General features: G+C 41.1%; 1 protein-coding gene across 1 annotated transcript in view; it reads left to right on the forward strand.

The window, feature by feature from the left end:
• Window positions 1-27,975, forward strand: part of grin2da (glutamate receptor, ionotropic, N-methyl D-aspartate 2D, a) — a 145,466-nt gene that overhangs the window by 69,841 nt on the left and 47,650 nt on the right. Inside the window, exons 5-9 of the mRNA XM_044053097.1 lie at window positions 1,877-2,064; window positions 6,728-6,868; window positions 19,145-19,259; window positions 25,737-25,942; window positions 26,314-26,482. Of these exons, the coding sequence (XP_043909032.1) occupies window positions 1,877-2,064; window positions 6,728-6,868; window positions 19,145-19,259; window positions 25,737-25,942; window positions 26,314-26,482 (819 nt within the window). The remainder of the gene's footprint in view (window positions 1-1,876; window positions 2,065-6,727; window positions 6,869-19,144; window positions 19,260-25,736; window positions 25,943-26,313; window positions 26,483-27,975) is intronic.

Consider the following 27,975-nt stretch of genomic DNA (forward strand, 5'->3'; position numbering starts at 1 on the left):
AAACATCAAATGCTAAAAACACAACATTTAATGAAATGAAACCAGTAGCAACTCTTCTTCACTTGTTCTTTTCTCTGAGCCAGTGTGTTTGATGTGGTCTCAGCTCTGTGGTGATAAAATATGACAACTCTGGGCCCGGAGGAACTAAATAAATGAAATGTTTTCTTCCAAAATGAGAAATGAGACACCTGCAATAACGACATGATTGATGGATGGCGGGTGAATTAGGAGGAAATTTACGGCTCGGGGAAGTTTGTTTGGTACAAGGACGGTGAAGGGTGAAGAAGAGATGCTCGATCTGATTCACCACAGCTGCTCAGACCCAGATCCTGAGCCTCAGTCGAGTGGGAGAGAAAATCAGTGTCACTTCTCTGTGACGTGGAGATTGTGAGACATGACACACACACACACACACACACACGCCTGCTGGTCGAGTGTGTGTGGAAAGTGTTTCTGACTAATTCCAGTTTTACAGCCTTGTCGTTTTTGTCTAGCAAAACTGTGGTGCAAATGCTCCTCGAGTGCTTCCTCTGTGTAATCATGTGAAGTGTCCTCAGCCTCTCTCTCTCTCACACACACACACACACACACACACACACACACACGGCCTCCTTCCCCTCTCCACTCGTTTTAATCTCGCTCTCCTCGTCCAATTCCCGGCGTTTAATAATGCATTAAGGGGAAATGTAAGCAGAGCAAAGAGCACCATTTTTCAAAAAGCAGCTCTTTGTCTTAAAAAGAGTGGAGGAGGAGGAGCAGCATTAATGTAGAGCTGCACCAAATGTATTGATGGTTAAATGAACGTCGTCCATAACCGTGAAGGAGAAAATGTGGATTACATTACCGGCACGGCTGAAAACATCCGTCTCTCTGTCTTTGTCGTCGTCACTCAGTGGTTTATGAGCTGCCATTTTACAGGAACAGTTCACGTTTGGGTCACTGAGGAGCCCAAAACATAAACTAATCCTGTGGTGGTCATTTATAACCAGGAACAACAGAAGTATGGAGAAAGTGGAAATGAACTGGTCAAAACCCAGTGAAACAGTGAACAGTTTTATTTGTTTGAGTGCTTCATGTGTTTGGATGTAAAATACAATATTTAAAAACTGTTATCTCACTGTTAGACAGATTTTCAACAGGAAACTGAAGTTTATAAACCACTCACTCTCCCACACCAAAGCCCATAGAGAAAATCAGTGATTTAAGCTCATCGGGACACAGGAGCTGCTGGTCTACTGCTGCCTCGTGTGGTCACTTTGTGTCACTGAGGTACATTTTAGTGCAGGTTTTCACAGGTTGAAATCATAAAATAAGACAATTAAACTTAATGATGGAGGCAGCAGTGGATCAACAACTCCTATGTGCTGTGATGTTAAAATCACTGATGTTCTCTATGGGCTTTGGTGTGGGAGAGTGAGTCTGAAAAGTCTGTCTAACAGCAAAAATAATGAAGAAATCATATTATTGAGATATCATAGACTTAATGTGACATAGGTTTTATTGGATGAGCATGTTTTTAAGTGAATAAAATGTGAAGTTGTGTCATGTTTTCAGCCTCCACGTCTCTTGTCATGTTCTTCTTGTTGTGTTGGCTGATTATTATTTCTTTAAAACCAGGAAAAAAAGAAGTATAATTAATCACTCATTCACCTTCACCAGGCACTTAAACAAGACTACCGTCTATCAATCATGATGTGTTTTATGGTCTGTTTCTCTCTAAATAAGGAACATCATTTACAAAATGGACGTCATGCTGTTCTGAAGAAGACCTGAAACTAATGATTGACATCAACTCCTATAAATTACAAGTTTGGCATCTCACAACTTTCAGGGACATTGTCATAAATATGTGTTCCGTCCTGTCGTCCTCCTGCAGGTACGTCTGCTCTACTGCTCCCTGGAGGAGGCCGAGCTGGTTTTCCGTGCGGCGTGGGCAGCGGGTCAGGCCGGGCCCAGTCACATGTGGTTCGCCGTGGGACCCGCACTCTCCGGTCTGGGCCTGGAGGGTTTGCCCAAGGCCTTGTTCGCGATCCGGCCGCAGGGCTGGAGAGATGAGCCACGCAGGTAAGAGCAGAGCGGAGACTCTTGTGACGGTTGTTATTGTACAATATGTTCATTTCTCATCGCTTCCAGGCCGTTGACTTCCTGTTCAAGTTCAGATAAGTGATGGCAACTTAATTAAATCAAAATATTTGCTCAGCAAACACTGAGTGCTCCGGCTAAATTGAGCGTAAAGGCACATACTGAGTCCATTCTCCCAAACTAACATTAACTTAAAACTTTTTTGATGGAGACTTCAGTGCAAAACACTGACTGTCAGCTAAAATCACTGATTATCACCATGGACTCACAGCAAGTGTTTGTTCAGTTCTAATAGGTGCAGGTGCTGTGCAGTGTGGCATTATGAAGCAGGGACAGCACTTTATCTCTGCATTACACACACCTTTCCAACTGGTGGCTGATCACTGTCCTGCACTGAAGCCACTGAATCACACACACAGGAGTTGTTGATCGACTGCTGCCTCCATCACTAAGTTCAAATGTCTTATTTTGTCACTTTGGAATTATTTTATTCAGACCCTTACCCTTAGCCGAACACTGTCCAACTGTAAATCAGTTAAAAACACTTAGGGACAGCACCGCTGATCCACCGCCGATCGCTGCATAAACAGCTGCTGTATGTGACTGTATCAGACTGAGTCTGTGCTCCGGTCATGGAGGAAGTACTGAACAAATATGTTTAATTAGGACGTGTCAGAATGGTCAGTTATGACCTCTATGTGATCTTTTCTTAACAATGTGTGTGTTTGTACGTCGCTGACTAAATACGGCGACCGCTGGCCGCAGTCTGATGTGAAGTGGTGCGAACACACAAACACGTTTGCTGACTTTATCCGGCACATTAGCTTCATATATAAAATCCTCTGTAAAACACTGTGCTCCACTGTGCAGCCACCAACAGCACACTTGTCCCTCCACGTTGACATAATACCGCTCTTCCTCTCTTGCCTGCACTCTCGCAGGGACAAGGTGGAGCTAAGGTGGAGCTCTCCAAGTAAACTTACTGGTGGGGCGTTAACATTCGTGGTGAAATGCGCATGCTGCCGTCATAAGTGCAGGGAATTCAACATGGAGTGTTTTATCTCCTATACTTACACTAAGAGGGACCACGAAAACATGACTGAGTATTCTTTTTCCACACTTTGGCGACTGGTAGGGCCTCCAGAGTCCCAAATCTAAGTATTGAAATGGTTAAAAAGTTCCTTTTGCATAATATGTCCCCTTTAAATCAAGTGTAAATCAGACATATTTTCATTCCCGCTGCCTCCACTGTCCTTGAGTTATTTGACCTTTGATCTTGATAGCTACTGAAGTAGATTTCACTTGTACTAATGTCTACTAAATGCTTTGGCATTTTCTGTGATCTCATGACGTGGAACTATGGCGTCACATTTTACTGAGACTCTCTGAAAAACTGAGGATTTACATGTTACATATTAAGTCTGGGTTTTAAAACTGCATGAGGATCAGAGGAGAATCAAACTCTATCCCCGTCTACATGTGTGCTCTGTACAGTGCAGTGATATTTCCCGACCACCTGCTCTGTGCATGATGCATGATCTGCTGCAGCAATGACCTGATTTCACCACACAGATCATTACATTTCTTCTCTAATCTCATCTGCATAGACTTACTGAGTCAAACCCAAGTGAAAGGTTTCAGCCCTGTATTGATCTGAACTGTTAGATCCACTCAGTCATATGAGGAGAAGTCGCGGGAAGCTAATTACAAAGGATTCTACTTGGTTAAAAACTGTTCGATAATGCTGGGGCAAAGTGAATTTGTTTTATTTCTGTTACAACTTTTAACAAGATTCAAGTCTTAAACTGGGTCATCATTTTTCCCAGCACTTCACTGGAAAAAAACTAGGGATGCACCGATATGACTATTTCCGCCGATACCGATATCCGATATTAATATTGCTGCTATGGCCGATAACCGTTATTAACCGATATCGATATATGTTTTAAAAAAAAGTTTCTGAGTTGATAAAAGTTTGTACAAAATGAAAATCACGCAAGCTGAATTTTTGAATGTCTTCCTTTATTTTCAAAACATGTTTTACCTCCAAATAACAAGGTCACATAAGACACAAGTAACCAACTACAACAATAACCAATAACAATATTAATGCCGATATATCGTGCATCCCTAAAAAAAAATAACAAATACACAGCTTTTGTTTTTGAAATTTGATGATTTGTTCCATCGAAACTTGGAAAACTGGCTAAAATCTGTTCAAATCTAAGTCAGCCTTAGTCAACGATATCTTAAGAATATGTTTTTAAATTTATCTCACTGCTAAACCGACTTTTCCAACAGGAAACTGAAGTTTTGTAAACCACTCACTCTCCCACACCAAAGCCCACAGAGAAAATCAGTGATTTAACATCACAGCACACAGGAGTTGTCGATCCACTGCTGCCTCTATCACTAAGTGATATGTAAATGTCTTATTTTAGTGAATTCGGCTTTTGAAATCCTACATTTTGATTCACTTCAGTGACACAAAGTGACCACACGAGGCAGCAGTAGACCAGCAGCTCCTGTGTCCCTACAGGCTAAAATCACTGATTTTCTCTATGGGGTTTGGTGCAGGATGGTCAGGAGTTTTTTCCAAACTTTAGTTGTGTAATGGTGAGATAAAACACAGTGTCACTACTTAATACAACCACACTATATTGGTTGTATTAAGGGGACTTGACTTGTAACCGGAAGGTCGCCGGTTCAAATCCCCACCCGGCCAAAAAGGGCTGGGGTACCCCTGAGCAAGGTACCCAACCTCCCCGGGCGCCACTCAGTGTGGCAGCCCACTGCTCCTAATTCTAGGATGGGTCAAAATGCAGAGGAATACTTTCCCTAAGGGGATTAATAAAAAACTAACTTAACTTTATATAAAAGTTTAAATATCTCTGTTAATATTACTGTAGATTTCAACAAACACATGCATGTAAATCAGCCATTTTTCAAATTTAGAGATGGATTCCTCCTGGATTTTCTTGTTTTTCCCCAAACCCTTAGTAATAATAAGCTTCCTGTGCTGGTGAAATCCGTGTCCATGCCTGCGGGGAAAACCCTAAGTGAGCAGCACACTTGCCACTACAAGGCAGGACACCACGGTTCAGCGTGAATCACAGCTGCTGGACAGTGTGAGAGGGACGTGACACGGAAGAGCCGACACGCGACGGAAAACCTCATCACTTCAGCTCCGGCTGACAAGGTTTAGCCTCTTTTAGGGCAATAAAATCATATTACAATTACATTTTTATCACCGCGGGGTAATAATCACGACACCGTTTATGTACTACAGCAGGTTTTATAGACGTGTGCATCTGGACAACTGAGACGACTGTTAAGGAAAAATCCTACACAATGACTTTGTGGTTAGATGAATGTAAACCTATAGAAACGACACAGGTAATAAAAAAGCTTGTCTGCAAGTGATATAAAAGGTTATCCATGATATGGAATAGGAGTTTAGCAACACAAAGTCAAATAATAAGTGAAAATATATCCATAATTAGCTTGGTAGTTATTATGTCATTCTCAGTTCCAATCATTTGGATATGTGGTGGTAAACTTAAGAGTTTAGCTACGTTTGCTAACTAGCAAGCTAGTCTATTCCGTCTGATAAACACATTACATGATATTTATTGTTTAGAAACACAGCAGTAACATTTCCAGGTGTGCTTATGATTTATTAAAGTTGACACAATCAAGACAAACACTATAAAAAAGCGGAAAAACATCTTTACAACTTTTAACTTGGGTGAAATATCTTTCTCAGTTCAAACGTTTAGCTAAGTTTGCTAAGTGCAAGTCGCAAAGTGACCACACGAGGCAGCAAACTTCTGTTACTTGTTGGAAAAGTCTGTCTCACAGTGAGATAAACATGCTAAAGGTAAACATGAACATGTTCTTAAGATATTGTAGATTTAAACTGACATAGATGAGACTTATTAGCTGAGTCTTTGTTAAGTGGCCAAAGTCTGATTTTCTTCTCTCACATCAAACCCCATAGAAAAAAATCAGTGATGTTTGCTCGCGGGGAAAACAGTAGCTGCTGCTAAGACATGTGAACTTAGTGATGGAGGCAGCAGTGCTATGTGCTGTGATGTTAAAACCACTGATTTTCTCTGTGGGCTTTGGTGCAGAGACGGTAAGCCAATTTAAAAGTGAGAGTAAAGTGATGTAACGCTGTTGGGTCCAGTTTTTCTGAGCTGATGATCACTTGAAATGTCTTGATTCATCACTTTCTCTGCTGAATCGTCGAGGTCCGTCATCCAACACCAGAACCTCATTTACAGAAATTGGCCAAATCCACAATGTCTCAGTCAGTGAAGACTAAATTACTTTTCATTTTTGCAGAAGAAGACCCGTATCATTTTAACAGCCACACTGGATATTCTTTTAAAAATTCTCAACTTTGAATAAAGGCAGCGTGGAGTCCATTAATTCTTTTTCCCTGTGTGAGTTCAGTGTTATTTAGTTTGAGCTTTGCTGCTTCTTCTCTGTCGTTGGATTCACAGTTATTCAAGCAGCGGCAGCAACACTTTTCCACCCACACTTGTCTTTTTGTTTCCCTCTGGAAGTTTGCCGGTGTCAGAAAAGACCTTTTTGGAAAAAGTGACTCACACTGAACTCTTGTGTCTAATTAATCCTGCAGGAGAATCGCTAAGGGCGTCTCGGTGCTCACGCACGGGGCGATGGCGCTGCGGCGCGACCAAGGAAGCACCAGCCGCTCGCAGTACGCCGGGAACTGCCAGAGCGACGGCAACCAGACGCATCGCGTGCCGGACAGGATCAGGTGAGAGGGTTCAGGTTCAGTCATCCTGTGTTTAACTCTACATGTGAACACCTGACATTCACTGTGGTTTTTGTTGCTTGTGTTTGTTCACATTATTGATTTCTGCAAACACTGCAATCGTCGTAAAGTCAAACAAATGTTATTTCCTGCTGTTTACACAACAAAACACCTCGACATGGAAGGGATATGGATTTTTTTTTTGCATCTTAGCACCAGCAAAACACAAACGTGTGTATATATATATGTATATAAAACAAACAATTATTTTGATAGTCGACTAATCGGATCATACGTAAGTTGAATGTATAACATACAGTTTATCGCACCAGCATGCAGCTTCTCTTATATAACAATCATTAGCTTTCAGCTTGAAGTGTTTAAGGTATATGCTATCTAAAAATAAAGACAATTAAGATGATAGTTCATTAAACCTTTAATGAAATATGCTTGTAGCAACTGTAGCAAACAACTTTTTCTTTTGTTTTCTTAAAATGCTCCCACACGTTTGAGCTCCGTTGCCACCGGGTAGCCATGATACCAGAGAGCCCGTCTGGTACTTCCGGTGACATCACGGCTGACCCAGATTACCACTACTGCGCATGTGTGTCAAGGACAGAAAGGCAGACTGCAGTTTTGAGAGAGAAAACAAAACGACGTGGCGACTATTAAATTAGTTGTCGACGATTTTAATAGTCGACATAATTGTTACTAGTCGACTAATAATATAAAGTAGCTTAAACGGATAGTTGAGTTTTACCAGAAAATTACTTTGATAGAAGTTGCAGTCACTTTTTATAATATTACTTAAGTAAAACGTCTTAAAATATATGACGGTATATATGTATATAAATATATATGACAGTGTATATATATTTATATACATATATACCGTCTCTCCCTCTCTCTGCTGTTGATGTGAGATTCCTTCCATCTTGAGCTGTGTCAACACATTCAGTCCTTGAATTTAAAGGAAATTGGTCCTGGAAATTCCTTGAATTTGATGTCAATGAATGTGTAGGAACCCTGGTTGTCAGAATTCAGAATTTCCAAGTTGACTGGATCGCCGCCTCAACTCAAAATATTCCAAAATCTGTTTCTTCAAAGCTGTGAAAAAGTCACGAAAATGAGCAGAACCTCTTCAAGTGCACGTTTTACTGGCTTGTGCTCGTCTGGCTTCATCTCCTCTGAGATCTGTTTGGAGTCAGATTCAAGCTGTCAGTGTCAGAGGAGGCTGCTCCAACCTCAACTGTTTTTACACCTGCGGACAACAAAAAAGCTCCCGTGTCCCTGCGAGCTAAAATCACTGATTTCCTCTATGGGGAAATTTGTGGGAGAGTCAGTGCTTTACAAAGACAATAACTGAACATGCTATAGATTAAAATTAATATTTTTCTCTCTCTCTATATATAGAAATGAGTCACCTTTCATTTGGAAGGTTGTGGGTTTGATTCACATGTCGATGTGTCCTTGGGCAACACACTCGACCCTACATTGCCAGCGTGTCAATGAATGTGAATGGGTGAACGGTAAAACTGCAGTGTAGAGCAGCTTTAACTAGAAAAGTGCTGAATAAATACAGAGCATTTACAAAGCAGTGTAATTTAAAATGAGAGCTGAGTTATGTGAACACCGGTGAACCTAGTGTTTGGAGCCGATGATGAGACGATGAGATTTTGTGGAGGCAGCGGTGGATCAACAGCTCCTGTGAACCACATGACTCACGTCAGGCGGAGCAGACGATCACAGAGAGGCGAGAAGGTAAACAGCAAGTAAAACAAGATGAGACACACAAGGGCAGAATCCACACAACGAGACAACCAGGACTCATAAATGCCAACAAACTAACAATCACATGTCACACATTACACCGAATATAAAATCAGATTATTAGACTTTTATTTGAACACATTGGACTTATTTTATTCCACCCTTTAGTCTCCTTTTACTGAGTTTTTAATTTCTATTTTAATCAGTCTGTTATTTTTATCTCATTAAAATAAATTAATTTGAATTGAATTTAAATTTTATAGCACTAAATCACAACATACATTATCTCAAGGCAGAAACCTTTACAACATTATAAAGAGAAAAGAAAAATAAACACTAGGCATCAGTGGAGAGGAAGAAATATCTGACAGAAGCAGACTCAGAGATTTGTGACATCTGCCAAGACAGGTGGTGGTGAAAGGAAAAATGTGCGACAGATAGAAGAAAGTGACCCGGAGCATATGCTTCAATCCTCACAATACTTTTCTTTACTTACTTACTTTTATGTACTGATTTACTGATCTATTTCATTTTATCTGTCAATATTTACATTTATAATTTTCTTTTACCTCCTGTTTTCGTAGTATTTTCCATTATACAGTTCTAGTATTGTTCTCCATGACTTCATAGCTCCTCCTCAACATGGAGTCATCACAGCACGGCTGTGTGAAACTGTCGTGAGGTGGTTTTCTATACGACACAAACAAACTAGTGACTTGTAAAGCAGTTGCTTTGGTGTGAAAAAGTGAAAGATGAGAAAGATTTGTTCACAGAAAAGTGCTCACAAGAACATTCTGGGAACCTAAAGAGAACGTTCACTAAAGGGTGTAGAAAAGAAACGTTCTGGGAACTGAATGTGCAACCAAAAACCTTAGGAAGACTTTCCATGTCAACCACAGGAGAACCAAGGCGGGGAACCTTCAGGGAATGTTCCCACAACAACATAGTTATGTTCCCAGAATGTTCTGGGAACCAAAAATTGTTAGAAAATGTCTCCGCTCACTTGGAATCTCATCAGAGAGGGGAGATGAGTAGAGCCACAGAGCCAACCTTTGATTGATTGATTGATTGATTGATTGATTCAGTGGTACTGGTTCATGATATCAGCCGTTTCCTGCAAACTCAATACAAAAGGCATTCTGGGAAATGTAAGTTCCTCCTGGAGCAAACACAGATGTGATGTAAAGGAGAAGTCTAAATTCTGTCAGTTAACAGCTGAAAACAGCAGAGTGGTGTGAGATATGAAAGACTGATGACTGCAGATGGATAGTTACAGCAGCGTTTTCTGCCCGCACTATCTAATGAAGTGAGGGGCTTCATTTTCCACTCGGCTTTTAAGTCTCTCAGAATCTGGCTTTGGAATTCTCAGCAGCGCGACTGTCCGTCATCGTGACAGCAGCCGAGGCTCGTGGGAATCTCATCCCGTCGCGGTGACAGTCGTAAAACACACAAGCAGCTTTTTTTTTTACTCTTTCTGCAGGAAGACCTTTCCAAAAATACCTGCGCTACAAATAAATCTCAGCCTCTGTGGCCTCGCTGACGTGTAAACAACTCTGTTTTGTGCGGTGTCTGAATTATTTTCCATTTCAGATCTACCTCAAAGGTTTCAGCGGCTGCACTTTTCACTGTTAAAGTCTGGATCTATCCTTAAAACCTATATACAGAGGCTGAGAGATGGTGCAATATTTAGTGTTTTATCCTTTTCCCCAGCACAACCTATAGACATCTAATGACGAAGATTTTTCTTTACGTTTTCACCAACTTTGTGAACACACCTCAGCAAAAAAAGTACTCAAAATGTTTAAATATCTGATTTTGAAATTATGGAAATACGTCACAGTTCAAAGTTCACTTGGCTTGTTTAAAAACTGGAACCACAACACTTTCCTCTCTTGGGGTGAACCTGTCTCAGGACACCCTGCCCTTCACAAAGAAAAGAGAACTCCCCGGGGTTCCCACCAGTGTCTCCAGGATTGCTTGCATTACTGCATTGGACACCATCAGATTCAGGGATCTGAACTTGGCTCCCTTACAATCGACCGGGGAGCCCCCAGTTCCATCATGTTTTGTTTTCCATGACTTTAAAGAAAACACATTCAAAGAAAGAAAGAGAGAAAGAAGGAAAGGAAGAAAGAAAGAAAAGGGATGATAATGATAATAATAATAAGAGTCTGTCATCTTCTCTTTCACACTCGTCCTACGCTCATCAACATGTCTGCTCGTCACTCTGCCATCTGCTGCGTTTCCTGCTTTGGTTTTTCTGGCACACACTTCCCTCTCCATGCCTCCTCTGGCTCGCACTTAATTTATTTTCTTTAATGGATGAAACACCCTTCCTGCCTTCCTTCTTTCCTGTGAGTTGTGTTCTTTTCACTGTGTGCTCTGACTCCAAAAGACAAAAGTAAGACTCTCTCCGTTTGAAGTCGTAAGAAACTTGTGAGATAAACTTCATGTTTCTCTCACTCGATCTCATTGGTAAATGTTCTTCGGTTCTTTGGTGCCGTTACAGTTCATGAAGAAGCTCCACACACAGAAAAACTGCATTCTGCATCCACACAGTTGACAGTTGAGTCTCATCTCAGAGATGAATTCATGGCTTCATTGAAGAAAAGGTGAGGAGTACAGACTTTAGCTGACAAAGTTTGACTCCTGTTTCAGCTTTTAAGGTGCACAAAACAAGCGCACCTCATGGTCCCAGAAACATGTAAATAAATAATACGAGTTTCTGACTTCCGTGAAACAAACATTGGCCAAAATTTGGTGCGGAAACCCAGGACGTTTTTGAGAAAAGAGACATCCGAGATTCCTAAACAAAGTTAACCATGAACTTCTGACTTAGTGAACAGCTCATATTGAAGGAGGTCACATGGACACATGTCTCGTCTGCCCTGGCAACATCTTGAGATCCTCATCAGAAGAACCTGGAAAGGGATTCGTCTGTTTTCCATTATGATTTCACCTCTTATACGTGAAGGAGAATGAATGAATGAATGGATAAGATGATTTCACCAAAGAAACTCACCTGGAAACAAGGCGTCAAACTACAAACAAACTAATGAGAGGACAACCAAACCAAAACTGAACTGACCTCGAACTGAACTCTGAAAGTTCTAGATCCATGTTGTTGAGGAAAGTCTGGAGGATCAAGATGTCACCTTCTACTTCTTCTACTTCTTGAGAGTCTGGAACATGGAGTGGACCTGGTGTATCGATGTTAGACTCTGTAGAGATCACCTCAGAAATCCGTTGCTCGTGTTTGTTCCTGTTGCTCTGTCGTCTTCTGCTGAACACATTTCATAGCAGTGATTCACCTCCACCGTCTCTCTGGATCTGTGGGCATCTGGTTCTGGATCTGGTTCCATCATCTTCACGCTTACAATGAACAACAGCAGGAGAAGAAGACTTGACGAGAGATGGCATGATGTTTTCTGCGTGAGGCCAAGAACCTTTTTGAAGAACCCGTGTACGTACAAGTATATGATGCATGTACATTCTCTAAATGACATCACATGATGCTCGGTATCTTCGTGACAGGGTGAGGACGCTTAAACATGACTCATCATCACTGCTGTGACAGAGTGAGAGCAGAACTCGGTGTGTTTTTCCTGAGGCTACTGTTGCTCCTCTCGTTACCTTCACTCATTCTTATTCGGATAATTTGACACTGTAAGAAAACGTGGGGTGGAATGGCTCAGTGGTTAAGATCGGTACCCTGTGTGCAAAAGACATCACGGTCGCAATGGTGACAAGTTCGACTCCACCCCTGGCTGATTGTACTCAATTCCGTTGTAAGTCACTTTGGATAAAAGTGTCTGCTAAATGACATGTAATGTAATGTTTGATTCTAAAGGGCTGAGATAAAACTGGACCTGGACTGTTCCTCTTCTGTCAGTGCTGACTCGTCGTGTGTCGTGTTTTTGTCTTTCCCCACTGAAGTTGAGACGCCTCGTCCGCGTCCTCATCGATCAGAATAATTTGACAGGACGGTTTGTGAACAAGAGCCCAGGGAGGTTTTAAGGAGGGTCGTCTCTGCCCGGGTAATTGTGCCAGGACTTTGTTAATGGTTGTGCCGTGGGTAATGTGTTTCTAATGCTTCTCTTTCCCCTTCATCTGCTCTGACTGTGATGAGCTGAAGAGCTTCTAGAATCACACGTCTCTGCAACAGCTGCAGTTTGACCAAAGACAATGCAAAACATGGACATGAGAGGCGGAGTCAGGAGACACTGTGCAATTTTTAAAATTCTGCTTTTTGCCATCGTCTCACCTCAGTGATCTTTTACATCCTGAATCACCGTCACGGTCTCTGACGTCTGCAGGAACACCGAGATTAAAACAGTGTTTTTAGGTTTTAGATGTGAAATGGTTAAAATGATTGTTTTAAGGAGTCAGAGATGTTTTTACACATGTTAGTCAAAATTGTCAGTGTAAAGAGTAGAACATTAGGGTTGAGGGTTAGAGATGTGGCTTTGTTGTGTGTGTGTTGTGTGTTTCTAACTCACTCTTGTGTGAGTGCATGAACACACATCGAATCTTCCACCTCCGTTTGCTCCTCTCTCTTTTATCCACCAGTCTTTTCCTTCTGTCTCTCTCCCTCTCTCTCTCTCCCTCTCTCGTGTGTGTCATGCGTCTAAATCCAATTATCCAATTTACATGCAAAACGACATCACATGCTTTTTGTGAGTGATCCTCCCCGAGGATCTGAGATCCGACACAGACGGACAGAGCAGACGAGTGGACGGATGTGGAGGAGTGTGTGTGTGTGTGGATTTAATAAGCGTGAAGGGAGGATGAAAAATGAACGAGATGGAGAAGTGGATTGTGAGGAGATATGTGTGTGAATGAGAGATGAGAAAAGAAAAGAGGAGAGGGAGGGAGGAAGTGAGTGAATGACAAACAGCTAAGTCACTGATGAATGAGTCAATGAATCTGACGTTTTTGGTTGAAGTCAAGTCCGACGAGATGATATAGTCACACACACACACGTGTATATATATATATATATATATCAATGTATAATGGGTGGAACGGTTCATTCAAAAATCCGTCTCGTTCAGTTTATGACTTGCACCAGTAACCCAGTGAAGTTTTTTTTTTACATTTGGTGAGGAGGCGTGAAAACTGCAGCACAGACTGAAGAGGACACATCACACTCTGTGAGTCACACGGGAGTCATGATGCCCTCCTGTGTGTGTGTGTGTGTGTGCGTGTGTGTGCGTGCAGCAGCATGAAATTCACACATTAGTGTCCACAGCACACGGGCAGAGACGTCTCTGCTGGAGGACGAGAGTCAAACGTGAAAGTCACACAGACTCTGTGATGAAGAGTGAATCAACAAAAAAAACACTGTTTTCAAACAGAAAATTAGATGTGCCACACGTCTCTGCGTCCACACGAACATTTGTGTCTCTGCGTCCACACGAACGTTTGTGTCTCTGTGTCCACTCAAATGTTTGCGTCTCTGCGTCCACACGAACATTTGTGTCTCTGCGTCCACACGAACATTTGTGTCTCTGCGTCCACTCAAATGTTTGCGTCCCTGTGTCCACGCGAACGTTTGTGTCTCTGCCTTACTGTCTCAGTCTCCACGTTGTTGCTAATAAAACACAAGATGAGATCGAAAGAAGATGAAGATCGATGTTGAATAAAAGCTTTTCATTACACTCTTCATCATTCTGTGTGTGTGTGTGTGTGTGTGTGTGTGTGTGTGCGTGTGCGTGTTTGTTTAAGTCCCCGCTGTCTTCATATTTCTTAATAAGTTGTCATGGTAACAAAGAAAGCTTTCTCGTAAGAGGGCTGAGTGTTTTCAGTGCTGGGAAATTACACACACACACACCATTAGTGAGACTCTGTATCAAACAAACTGTGTCTTTTGAATGAATTGTTATCAAAGGCTTTTCTTCCAGCTCTCTGTCTCTGCATCTCTGTCTCTCTGCGTCTCTGTCTCTCTGCGTCTCTGTCTCTCTGCATCTCTGTCTCTGCATCTCTGCCTCTCTGCATCTCTGTCTCTCTGCATCTCTGTCTCTGCATCTCTGCCTCTCTGCATCTCTGTCTCTCTGCATCTCTGTCTCTCTGCATCTCTCTAAGAGCCAGAGTATCGTCTTTGTTGGTGAAGTCGATTGTTGTCGTATAGTTTTACGTCGTTGTGTGACACAGATTTTATTTTTCGTCTTCTTCGCGTCTTTGTCTTCTTCGTATTCGTCTTCTTTGGTTCATTTGTTGTTTGCGTGTTTTTGAAATTCCACTGGGTTTTTATGGAACTTGACGTCGGCGTCACTGTTTGACATTTGTCGCAGATTGTTATGCCGTTACAAAGACAGCAAGGGAAGCTCCGCCTTTGTCTGAAATTGTATCAAATAAAATGTCAAATATGCACGGGTTCACACGGGTCCTTGAAATCCTTGAAAGTTTTCCAAAATCTCCCTAAACAGACATGGGTCATTGAAAGTGCTTGAATTCTGGTCAATAAAAGAGTGAAGTATACCTAAGATATTTAGGTAGGGAACCCAGACTATGTCAAGACCAAGACTTTTAGAAACTCAGAGCAGGACCAGTAAGTTCAAAACCCTAACCAAGTGAAGAGCAAGAACGTTTGGGACCAATACTGTGTCAAGACCAAGGCTTAAAGCAACTGAGACAGAGACCAAGGCTTTTAGGGACAGAAATTGTGTGAAGACCAGGACTTTTTTGGGACAACATCAGATGGTCGATTCTTACCAAAGTTCACTGAGAACCTGCTCATTATAGAAACTTCAGATTGATCTTTAATCCTTAAAATAATCATTTCATCCATCAGATGATGGTTGTTATTAAATAAAAGTGACACATTTTCAGTCAAATTCAACCATAACTTCTTCACCAACAGGCAAAACCACGACCAGTCCTCCTCCTTATTTCCTCCGCTCTCTCGCTCTTTCCTCCTCTCTTCTCTCGGCCTCGTTGGAAAAAACTTAAACTCATAATCTTTGACATTTTTTATGAAATGAATGCCATTGTTTGCTAATGACTGGAGAACTACTTACGTGACCTTTTCGGCAGCTCATGGAAATCCTGTGCGGCTCAAGGGTTTTCCCTGAGAAAGTGACTCGTGTCCATGATTAGTTCACTGGTTCACTTTCAGGCTGGTATAAGGAGAAATGGAAGTATTATGAGTCAGCAGTACACAGAAACAGTCAGGACACAAACATTAAAACATATTTCAAGAGTTTCAACAAAAAACAGAAAAGAGTCAAAATGACTTCGATAAAACTCCATAAATCTGACAACAAGATCGAGTAAAGAGCAAGACTTTTAGTGACCGAGACAAGACCAAGGCTTTAAGGGAAGATCAATATTTTTAAGGACCAAGACCAAGATAAGATAAGACCAAAACTTTTAGGGACAGAAATCATGTGAAGACCAGGACTTTTTTGGGACTAGTACCAAGATAAGACTAATAGTTGTAGAGATTGAGATCAAGTTGAGTTCTATTTCACAGAACTCTAAAGTTTCATTTCTTACAGATCATAACAGAGATCTATAGAATCATTCTAAATGACTTCTTATATATCTGTGAGGTTTCAGGCTGAATGTGAGATGCCATGGTAGAGTAGAGATGTATATTAATATCATCTAGAGGCAATTTAACAATTCATCCCTTCTATTTTCCTTGTGTGTGTTCACCTCCACAACGTTTGCACATCAGACGACGCCTTGACTTTCACTCTCTCGCTGATTCTCCAGGAACTCATTAGCATATATCACCAGAGAAGTCTGGGTTTTTCCGTCCTTCGCAAACATTTAGCAAAGTGAGCGTTGGGTTTGGTTTGAGCGTAAAGAGCCGTAAAGAGGACGCGTCGCCTCCTTCAGGCTCGACGAGGCAAAGTGAATCAACGGAGCGGCAAAGAGAGAGCGACTCTTTCACTCGGCTGCTTCCACAGGAGCTGAATCTCATTTCACTCTTTGACCTCTTTGAGTTCCTTTGAAGAGAAACCGCCGCTCGGAACCTGGACTGGAAATATTCATCTTCAGGAAATGTATGTGTATGTGGGCACCATAAGTTGTACAGTAGAAATAATAACATTATATATGTATATACATATACTGTATATATATTATGGGATATGCATATCAACTCCTACCTCTGTAATAATGTAAAGCCAGGATGTGACTGCAGGGACATAATGTCCTTTCACCTCAGCTGGAGTCGGAATCGTGAATGGGTTATTTTTATCACGTGAAAGTGTGCGCCATATTTTTATATTACAGTATTTTTTTTTTCATTTTCAGTACAATGAGACAATTTAACAATCTCCATTCCATGTTTGTTTTTTTTTTTACTTTATTTTTCAATCAATTAAACAAGAACAAAACACAAATACAGGGGGAAGACACTACTATCTTGCATAAAGGTGCCAATTAGTCCATCTTGTGGCGTATAACTCTGTTTTAATCCGTAGACGATAGGTCATTTGTTCCATTGATCATATTTCTTCCACAATGTCCAGCCAGTGGCTCAGTCCAGGTGGTTCACATTCCGTGTTTTTTACAGGTGACACTTCAAATGTCGACAAGTTTTTTGGTGTCTTTCTCTTTGCAGATGATTCTGTTTTGTTTTTATACAAACTCTGTTTTCATTTGTTCTTTCTTAAGATGACTGCAGATGACTCTCTGCTTTGTTTAAAAATTCCCTTCACAATCAGCGGAATTTGTATTTTGAAATATTTTTCCGAAATATTTCAGTTTTTAGTATTTTTTTCACAGATCTGCTGTTTCTTAAAATATCGACTCTATCATATGTCTTAAGATCAACAGGACTTGTTACAGATTACTTTTAAATGTTGTGTATATATTACACACTTCACGTCAGCAGAACTGAGGTTTTTTGTTTTGTGTATTTGCAGATGACTCTCCGCTTTGTTTTTCTACAAATAATCTAATCTAATCTAAAGAGAAAACACCAAAGATTGTAAAATATCGACTGTCATACTTACATTTTACGCTCCATTTTTTTGTGCATTGTCCTTTTGCAGATGACTCTCTGCTTTGTTCTTACAAAACTAGCTAGCTTAAAAACGTGATATTGAGTTTTTTTTCTCTCTTCAGTTTTCCACTCTTTGCAGATGACACTTGTTCTCACTCTATTCTCTTTTCAGAAGCTTGAGAAAATGAGTCTTTAGGTTTGTTTTCTAAAATGTGACTTCTGAATTCTTGTTTTAAATATATATTACGTGTCTTTTCCCCACTTTTTCTCCACACTGTTAAACAAACACGATTCTCTGTTTTCAGAAGAGAGAAAAACACAAACTATTTCCTGACGTTGACACATCAGCAGGACTCTTCTCTGTTTGATATGTTAATGTTTAGAGATTAACACGAGGAGAGACTTTCTCTTGACTGTTTTAGTGACTGTATCTCTGTGGGTTTTGTTTTGAAGTCAGATCCCACTCCATGACGCCTTTTTCTCCACATGTTTTTCAGCCTTTTTCATCTGTGTTTCATTAAGATACTTTGATGTTCCATTTAAAAAAAACATCAAAGGTAAAAGCATTCTTCTCATTCTCTCTGTCTTCACACACAATCTTTGCTTTAGTGTTAAATAAATTCACCCGTCCACACGCTGCTGATTTGTCGTCACAGCTGAAAACAGAGACACATTTGTGTGGACTGGGCTCTTTATCTAGTCTCTGGCGTCTCTGCTTCTTCATCCCCTCTTCACACACTCGCAACAATGTGATTTCCTCTCATATCAGGAGAAATGTGTTTGTCTTATACCGACACGGATTCTCTAATATTTGCTCCCTGCAGTGAGGAGCTCGGCTCCGCCTCCGCAGCTTTTCTTTCTTTACTCGAGAATTTTTCACAAGAGCAGCAACGTCTCGGTGTCTTGTTTCTCGAAAACTAAATCAAGTTTGATTTTTTTCTGTAAGTCTATATTTTACTGAATCATTGTGAAGATTATATGTCGTACATTATGAGCTTGTGATAAAGGTGGTTCTGGTGATTGAAGTGTGACTGTTTCAAATAATTCCGCTGTAAAAACTCCAAGGAAGAAGAACCACATAGATTCTGTGTGCATTTACAGCTTCATCTCACTGCAAGATAGACTCTCTGAACTGGAATTTCAAGTAAACGCCCCCACACCAAACCCCATAGAGAAAATCAGTGATTTTAACATCACACACACAGGAGTTGTTTATCCACTGCTGCCTCCATCAAGTTCTAATGTCTTATTTTTAACAATTCGGCATTTAAAGTTCTTTGTTCTGACTTACCTCAGTGACAGAAAGTGACCACACGAGGCAGCAGTAGACCAGCAGCTCCTGTGTCCTTGTGAGCTAAAACCACTGGCTTGACTTACTTCAGTTTCCTGTTGGAAAAGTCTGTCTCGCAGTGAGACGTCTCAGTGTCATGTCTCAGTCTGGTTTATAGACACAGGTGTTCGTAAACCTGGACCCACAGGTGATTGGACTCTTACCTGTCTGCTTATAGAGGACACTTGTCTCACATTTCTGCTCACATGTCTGCTCTCAGGTATTTCACCAACATCTCTATCGGTGGACGGGATTACTCCTTCAACAGCGACGGCTACTTGTCCAACCCGCTCATTGACGTCATCTCCTACACCAACGGCAGAGGCTGGGAGGAGGTCAGTGTCCTGTCCATCATCACCACAGTGTCCACACTGACCACAATTTCACGCATCATTTAAATAAGCACAGTCATCACAGTTCACTTTGACTTTTCTCCTGTCTCTCTGTCTCTCACTGTCTTCTACTTTTCTGCTGTCTCACTTAAGGCAAAAACCCCTACAACATTACAGAGATAAGTCAATGAACAAACACTAGGTGTCAGTAGAGAGAAACACATCTCTGACACAACCAGAATCAAAGGCATGCAGTATCTGCCTAGACAGGTAGGGGTGAAAGGAAAAATTGGGGACAGAGGAGAGGAAGGAGGACAGAAAGGGGGAGGAGAAAACGAAAGAGGGAGGTGAGGTAGAGATAGAAGATGACATGGCTGCCACTATATGAACAACGCTACTATTATCACTAATAGCACATTTGTCATAATCGTACACATGGTTCTTAACCATTTTTAGTCCGTAAACGTGTTGCGATGCAGCGTAAAGGAAACACCAGCTGTTATCCTTGAGAACAACATGCTTTCTGGTCTTTGAAGGCCACCGTAGTTCCCCAAGGCACTTTGGAAAGGGAGCCATTTGTTACGATACTGCAGTCTCACCATTAGGTGTCACTAAATCTTTAAGACCATTAAGAGAACTTTGTGTCACAAACCAACAGATTTAAACTCACTGATGGATGTCAGGAGTTAGCTTAGCTTCAGTATAAGGCTACGTTGAATTGAACCTTTAGTTGTTAGCGACTTCCTGTCGACCACTGCAGCCCATGATGAAGCCCAGTCGCATTTAACATGGAACTTCACTAATAAATGATGAATAAATCATTTAAAACTTGTGACCTAATAAAAGTGACCTAATTTTTACCGTTAATTAAAGCAGATTTAGGTCTTTCTTTAACTTGTCTGTAAAAAACAACATTATGTTATGTTTCCAGTCAGGAAACGTAGCATCTAATGTGTAGAATGTAAAGACGTGAACGTAATCCTGAGGGAATATTTCCTGACATGACTTCACTGACAATTTTCTTTCCCACCGTTCTTCACCTGAACATCAGATCAGATAAAAGAGCAGCGAAAGAGCAGAAATCAGCTCTTATCTGTCACTTTTCTTCTTCTTATATCTCCTTTTTATATCTTGTAGACAATGAGACGGTAACGCGTCTCCTCGACAGAATCTCAGGCTTCATTCAGCAGAAGAAGAGAGAGGAAAGAAAGAAAACATTAGCACAGATTAGGATTTCACTTTTTCTGCCTCTGGTATTACAGGGCAACGTTTTTAAACACAGAGCATATTCTCTTTAATAAAATAAAAGCACCTGCACTTTTATTTATATTTGTATCACATCCGACTGTTTTTCAGGTCTGAAACTGAAAATATCAGCATTTAAATATATTTGTAATTAGGGGTCGATCAAATATCTTATGTGGCGTTGAGATGTTATTGTTTTCTATCACAAAAGAGTTTGTAATCAAATTGTGAAAAGATTAAAACCAAACTTTTAAAAAAGTTTAAACCTATCTACTTATCGACCTACCTAACCAACCTACCGACCTGACGGACTGACTACGAGTATTGAAGCAGAAGTTTCCAGCATGTTCTCGTCATGTTTTTTAATGATTTGAATGTTAATTCATTTATGCAGCGACACAGAAACTGAGGATGTTGTGTGTTTTTCTCAGTCTGTCACAAATCTATCAGGATTATCATCGTCACACATCTGAATGTGAAGAAACTCTCACGTTACAACCTCTGCACGACACTTTGGATGTCATTTCATGGAGCCTGGGCTGAGTCACAATCGTAATTAGAGTTTTTTTAATAAGATGCAGGAAGTAATATTTAAACACAAGCTTGATTAGGATTAATTAAAGTAGACGTTTTTATTCACGACCTCTGTCTACTGTTTCTGTAACAACGCGCATCAAACTCAAAGACCCCGAGGGCGACGAGAGTCCAGTCTGGTCAGCAGGGGGCGGTCATGTCAAAAAAAACTACAGAAAAAGACATCACAATATTAATGATAATAATAAAAATAATGATATGACAATATTTCAGAAGATTAAAAAATAAGTGTTTGTTTTTTATATGGATTGATAAATAGTTTACAATATAAATGTATTTTTGATGAAAAAGGAATTCAGTAATAAAAAAGAAAACATAAAAAACACAGTAACCCATTACAATTTGATCTGGTCTAATCTAATCTAATCCAATCTAATGTTATCTAATCCAGTATCAGCACATGTTCTCACAGATGAAGGATTATCGATTCTGGGTTAAGTGTTCCATTTATGAATCATAACAATGAAAGCAGCAACATTTAATCTAATTAATCCGACAAATTACCCTGAATATAATTTCATTTGAGATTAAAAAACAAGTTGCCAAATACATTTTATTTTTATGTTTTATCCACATTTTTAATGTCGAAAAAGAAAGAAAGATTATTTCACTTGTTGTTTCTGCGTTAAAAATCATGTTGACATTTTATTGTGTACATTCGGATTACAGTTGAGATTATAGTCTAGATTGCAGTTCATATTACAGTTCACATTATAGTTGAGATTATAGTTGAGATTACAGTTTAGATTATAGTTGAGGTTATGGTTCATATTACAGTTCAGATTATAGTTCAGATTACAGTTGAGATTACAGTTGAGATTACAGTTACTGATGACTTTGGCAGACGTTGAAATCACTTTTTTATAATATTACTTAAGTTAAAGTCTTAAAGTTTATGAAAGTATTAAAAAGTGAGGAGTTCGGTTTGTGCCATGGTGGCTCAGTGGTAGGGTGAGTTGTCTTTCGAATGGAAGGTTGTGGGTTCAATTCCTGGCTCTGCTAGTCTATATATGTCTTTTAGCTCGACACTTAACCCGATGTTGCAGCTTGTGAAAGATGTGTGAATGGGTGAAAACTATTGTGTTAAGCAGTTCATCAAGACGAGAAAAGCTCTACAGACCATAATAGCAACTCTTCTTCTTCTGATTTTATTTTGTAGTAACGAGTAACAAAGAGAGTTAGTGGAGATATGGTGGAGTAACTTTGTACTTTGTAACATTACAAAGAAATACAAAAACTGTCCGTAAACAAACACTCAGACACGTTATCTTACCTTCACATTTATTCTGTGATAAGATAAAAATCGTTCTTCTTGTGAATGAATGAATGAAATGTGTTTTTCTGCCGACTCCAGTGAAGCACTGTGTCATTCTGCTGCTTCCCGGGGACACGACTGCTTTTCTATGATTGCTGTTCTCATCACTGACTGTTTGTTGTATGAAAAGATCTCAGACATTGATGAGTTTCATCGCTGCTGCTGCTGTTTCCTCTGCTGCTGATGTTTCTGCTGCTGTTGAAGTTTATACTGCTGCTGCTGATGTTTCTGCTACTGATGCTTCTGCTGCCGATGCTTCTGCTGCTGCTGATGTTTATACTGCTGCTGCTGATTCTTCTGCTGCTGATGCTGCTGCTGCTGATGTTTATTCTGCTGCTGCTGCTGAGAGGATCAATGTATTGATCATTCTCTCGACAACGTAATGGCTCTTTTAAGGTCGATTGTTAGCTTTAATCGATTATTGATCTTTTTTACAGTCATTTATTCGCTCACTCTCTGTGAATTTCTGTAGGAAGTAACTCTCCTGTGTTGCCTTTTTCTTTTTCCTCTGGAAATGTCAGACTTTTTATAACATATCACAAGGGAATTTATATTTCCCTTAAAAGTACAAGAATACCAGACCTCTGAGGAGAGTGGATGTGAGAAGTCTGTCACTCAAACACACTATGACCATATCTGTGGAATACACTCTCCAGGCTTATATTGATGTCTCATGTTGTGATTTAGTGAATTTTGTGCAGTGGTTATGATTGAGTTATACTTTTTTAAAAACATTATATACCTTAAGACGACAGTCCGTCAGAAGTATGACAACTACTGTCTCTGCTCTTGTGGTGAAAAACATTGGGGGTTTCCCGCTTCACGACTGTGCTGTCGTATATATCTCATAATATGTTCACGTCTTTATCTCACTGTTACACAGACTTTTCCAACAGGAAACTGGAAAGCTTGTAAACCACTCACTCGCCCACCAAAGCCCATAGAGAAAATCAGTGATTTTTGTGTGATCACACACACAAGGAGTTGTTGATCCACTGCTGCCGCCGTCACTGAGTTCTAATGTCTTATCATTAAATCATTAAAAAAAATCATTCATATTTACCTGAGTGACACAAAGTGACCACACGAGGCAGCAGTAGACCAGCCGCTCCTGTGTCCCTGTGAGCTAAAATCACTGATTTTCTCTATGGGGTTTGGTGTGGGTTTCCTGTTGAAAAAGTCAGTGAGATGTGAACATGTTATTAAGATATCGTAGACTTAAGCTGATGGAGATTTTATGAGCCAAGTCTTTTAATAAGTGGCTAAAATCAGGCTATTTTCCCCCCTTGTGTCGCTGCTGGCAGCCATTTTGTTTTCACTAAGTGTGAAGTGTGAGGTTAAGTGTCTCAGGCTGCAAAGTAGGTGAGTTACATGCTAACATACTAATATGGCATTAATAAATATTGCTGAATGATAGCATTAGTTATTGGGCATGGATGCTAACGTTAGCAGCTAACACCAGAGGTGACACAGCAGCTCTTGTGTCTCTGTGAGCTAAAATCACTGATCTGTGTAACAGTGAGATTAAGACGTGAACGTGTTCTTAAGATGATGTAGACTCAAACTGACGTTTGAAGTTTAGTTTAGTTAAGCAGCAAAAATCTGTTTTTCTGTGCGTCTACGTTGGCAGCCATTTTGTTTTCACTGAGAGTGAGATCAAGTGTCTCAGGCTGTAAAGTAGGTGCAATATCACATATTCTTCACATATTCTGTTTAAAGAGATTACACCATTGTTGGCCAGGAAACTGCCCTTTAATATTGAAACATCTTGCAGGAGCGTCGCCCCCTGCTGTCAGCCCCAGGACAGCTGCTCTTTTCTCCAGAGTCAGAGTTTGAATCTCCTTCTCCTGGCTTTTCTCTCAGGTGTGTGAGTGGGCCTCAGCTTGGAGCCCGTGATCCGACCATGTTGTTTCTCTGTGCTGCTCACACTGGGAGCAGCTGCTGTTGCTGTAAATCCTGCTGGAGCTGGAGCTGAAACTGCTCTTTCCGTGTCACCTTTCCTCCGAGCGAGCGTGTGTGTGTGTGAGTGAATGAATGTTCATTTTAGAGCCGGTGTCATCTCCGAGTCTGCTTCTATCTGAGCTCCATGGTAACTGGAGAAGCACACAACATACCAAACCACGGTGCATATTAATTGTGGAGTCTTGTTGTGTTTAAAGTGCATCAGATCCAGAACCTTCAAGGTCCAACGTGTCCATGTTAGCAACTCCACACCTGCAGTTACTACCACAGTTCTTCAGTTTAAGCCCTGAGCTCAAACCCTGGTTTACTGCGCCATGTTACTCACTGTCACTCTGATCTCTGGTCTGATGGGCTGTACGTCTATCCAATGGCGTATAGAGACATTTGGATCCATGTCCGTTGGTCACGCCTGTTGGTAGTGTGAGGAGACGACTGAAATCTCCTCCCTGCACTCCAAACCTCATCAGAAAATCAGTGATTTTAGCATCACACACACAGGAGTTGTTGATCCACTATGTTGTTGTTTATATTTGGCTTTTAAAGTCCTTCATTCATATTGACCTCAGTGACACAAAGTGACCACACGAGGCAGCAGAGGACCAGCAGCTCCTGTGTCCCTGCAGCCCCTGCAGGTTTTCTCTCTGGACTTTGGTGTGGGAGAGTGAGTGGTTTACTGACTTCAGTTTACAGTTTTGAAGAAAACACTCACTCACTCACGGGGAGATAAAATCTCACAATCTGAGGCTGACACACATTCAACCTTTTGTTTTTTGTCCTAATGTCTCCTCTGGCAGTTATGATTTACTCAGAGTTGGGTTTGCTCGTCTACGTTAAAGGTGCGTGCAGCGTTTACCCGGCGATGAGAACGCGTCAGTACCTCATACAAGCACACTTCAAAAATCTTAAATTATCCTTTACCTTAAATGTCGTTTCATCTGAACGTGTAAAAGTGTTGCAGCGTCAGACTGGAGGCTGCACTTCACACAGTAATAATGTTCCTCATGGAAAACACTTACCAACGTGTTATCGCAGGTGTCCAATCCCCGCTATTGTGTGATTTATAACGTTGTCCTCGGGAGGTGAGGATGTAAAAAAACACCCAGCGGAGACAACGTGTCCAAACACAGACCAACAGCCATTACTGAAAATACTGTCTTCAATTTAGAAAACGATTACAACACCGCCGTCCTCGTGGGGGACGACTGGGATAAGTGGGAGTGTCTGAGGACACGTCTGAGGGCACGTCTGGGGACATGTCTGAATAAAAACTGAAGGAGACGATTTTTCTCGTGAATTCTTTGACAAACGGCAGGTTTTTATTCATATGTTTCCTTACTGACGGATCACATGTTTGTTGGTGTCAGGTGGGCTGGTGGGAGAACGGACACCTGCGTCTCCGCTATCATCCCTGGTCTCGTTACGGCTCCTTCCTGAAGCCTCTGGACGACTCGCAGCACCTCCGCGTGGTCACTCTGGAGGAGCGGCCCTTCGTTATCGTGGAGCCTGCTGATCCCGGGACCAGCTCCTGCATCAGAGACTCTGTGCCCTGTCGTATGCCCCTCAACTCCAGGTGAGAAGCACCAACATGACCTCACTGAGAACTTTATGAACCGTCACAGAACATGACAGTGTTTCTACATCAGTGTTTAGACGGGAAAAACCAGAAAGTCCCTTCTGCTCTGATCACGTCACACACACACATGCAGGTAAAGATTGACTCTTCTCAGGGATCAGCGGATTAAAACATCACAACATAACCATGTTTTCTCAGAGGCAGAGATTATGGAAGGTTAGAAGCAGCAGGAGAAAATAATCTGTGTTTTATTGTTTTAGGTTTTTTTCACAGATTCAATTGAGAATAAATAAAATAAAAGGCTTGTTATTTGTTGTTGAATCTCATTTAAAAAAATAAAACCATATTAAATTAATTTGTTTTCTCAGTTTGGTGGTGGACGGCACCGGACCCATGAAGCACTGCTGCAAAGGTTTCTGCATCGACGTCCTGAAGCGTCTGGCCAAGATCGTGGGCTTCACCTACGACCTTTACCTGGTGACCAACGGCCGACACGGGAAGAACATCGACGGGGAGTGGAACGGCATGGTGGGAGAGGTGAGCGCCACATCTGTGTCTCTCTGTGAGGACAAACTGTTTATCGGGAATTGAAAATGAATCATTTCCACGGTAAATCAATTCCAACTTTATTTAAAACATGTACACACAACTTAAAATTCTGTAAGGACACAAAAATGTCTCCTGTGACCCATCTGTGGGTCCTGACCCAGACTTTGGGAGTCACTGGTGTAATTATTGTCAGTTTAAAGGTCCAATTTGTATCAATTTCATTCATTCAACAACATTTATTCACAAAATACCATCACAAAAACAATAAAAACCAGCATTTATTAGTTTCAGTAACTACTCCCTTTGTTTCTATATTTAAAATCATTGTTTGAATGTTAAAAAAATTTAGTTTATTTGAGTTTATTTGGTTTTCGTAGCCTTGAGTCTGTTCCATGCAATTCACTTGATTTTGGTCAAAATCATGACCTATGTTTTTCTTTTAATTTGGACAAACAAAACCTCTTAGTTGGATTATATATTATATTTTCTTTAATATTTAACATTTAAAATGAGCAACAAGGACAACATTCGTACACAGCAGGAAATAATCGTCTTAGTTTCCAGTAACCAGTCTTCCCTTTTCTTCTTTTACCGAACATAGTGTTTGTTTGTTTGTTTTTTACTGGACTTCATCATGCCTGAAAACCTACATAGATTTTGCCAATAATATCTAAATCTATCTCAACTCTGCCCCCTAATGTCAGCCCCTGGAACCTGTTAGTCGTAGAGTTACCAGATTCTGCAGACATGAGGGTTTCCTTTGAGCTGTAAGCTAAATCTCATTTTTTGGCACCATTTACATCTCAGATCAAAGTCCTGGAAAGTGGACAAAGCAGTTCAGATCAGGTTTGATGCGGCTGAAGAACTGGAGCTCAGAGTTTGGCATTTGGACTAAAGCCTGAGCATTGTCCTCCTTGTTTGGCAGATGTTTTGCCAGCGCTCCACAGGTCTTCTCCTCCACGTACCTGTCGACCACCGAATCCTTCTCCTTTGTCCTGTTCTTTCTCCTCCTTGCTGGTGGAGCGCTCCTCACTGCTCAGCTTCTCTCCTCTCAGCTTGCTGACTTCTCCTCGGAGGAGTTTGACTTGCTCCCCTTGGACCTTCATGTCCTGCAGATGAGCCTTGTCCATCTCCCGCAGCTGCTTTTCCAGCATGTTCCTGCAGGTCCACTCCCTCACAAGCTTTCCCATCAGTGAGCGCTTCTCTTTTGCTTTCTCCTCCCTCTCAGTCTCCAGGACGACACAGAGTCTGGAAGCTTCTCGGTTCAGGGTGGCGTTGATGTACTGCTGAGCCCGGAGTTTGTGTTTAAGCTCAGCGTTGACCTTCTCCAGGCTCTCCAGTTTCTCATTGAGAGTCTCAGTGCTGGACATGTCTGTCTGAGGAGACTGTATGTCTCTGTCCTGAGGTGCAGGATTTGGCAGTGCCACCTGAAGCTCAGCCTCGCTCTGGAGGACCAGGTTGTTCAGAGTATCCATCTTCTG

Source organism: Solea senegalensis, linkage group LG20 (genome assembly GCF_019176455.1).
Source record: "Solea senegalensis isolate Sse05_10M linkage group LG20, IFAPA_SoseM_1, whole genome shotgun sequence".
Lineage (NCBI taxonomy): Eukaryota > Metazoa > Chordata > Actinopteri > Pleuronectiformes > Soleidae > Solea > Solea senegalensis.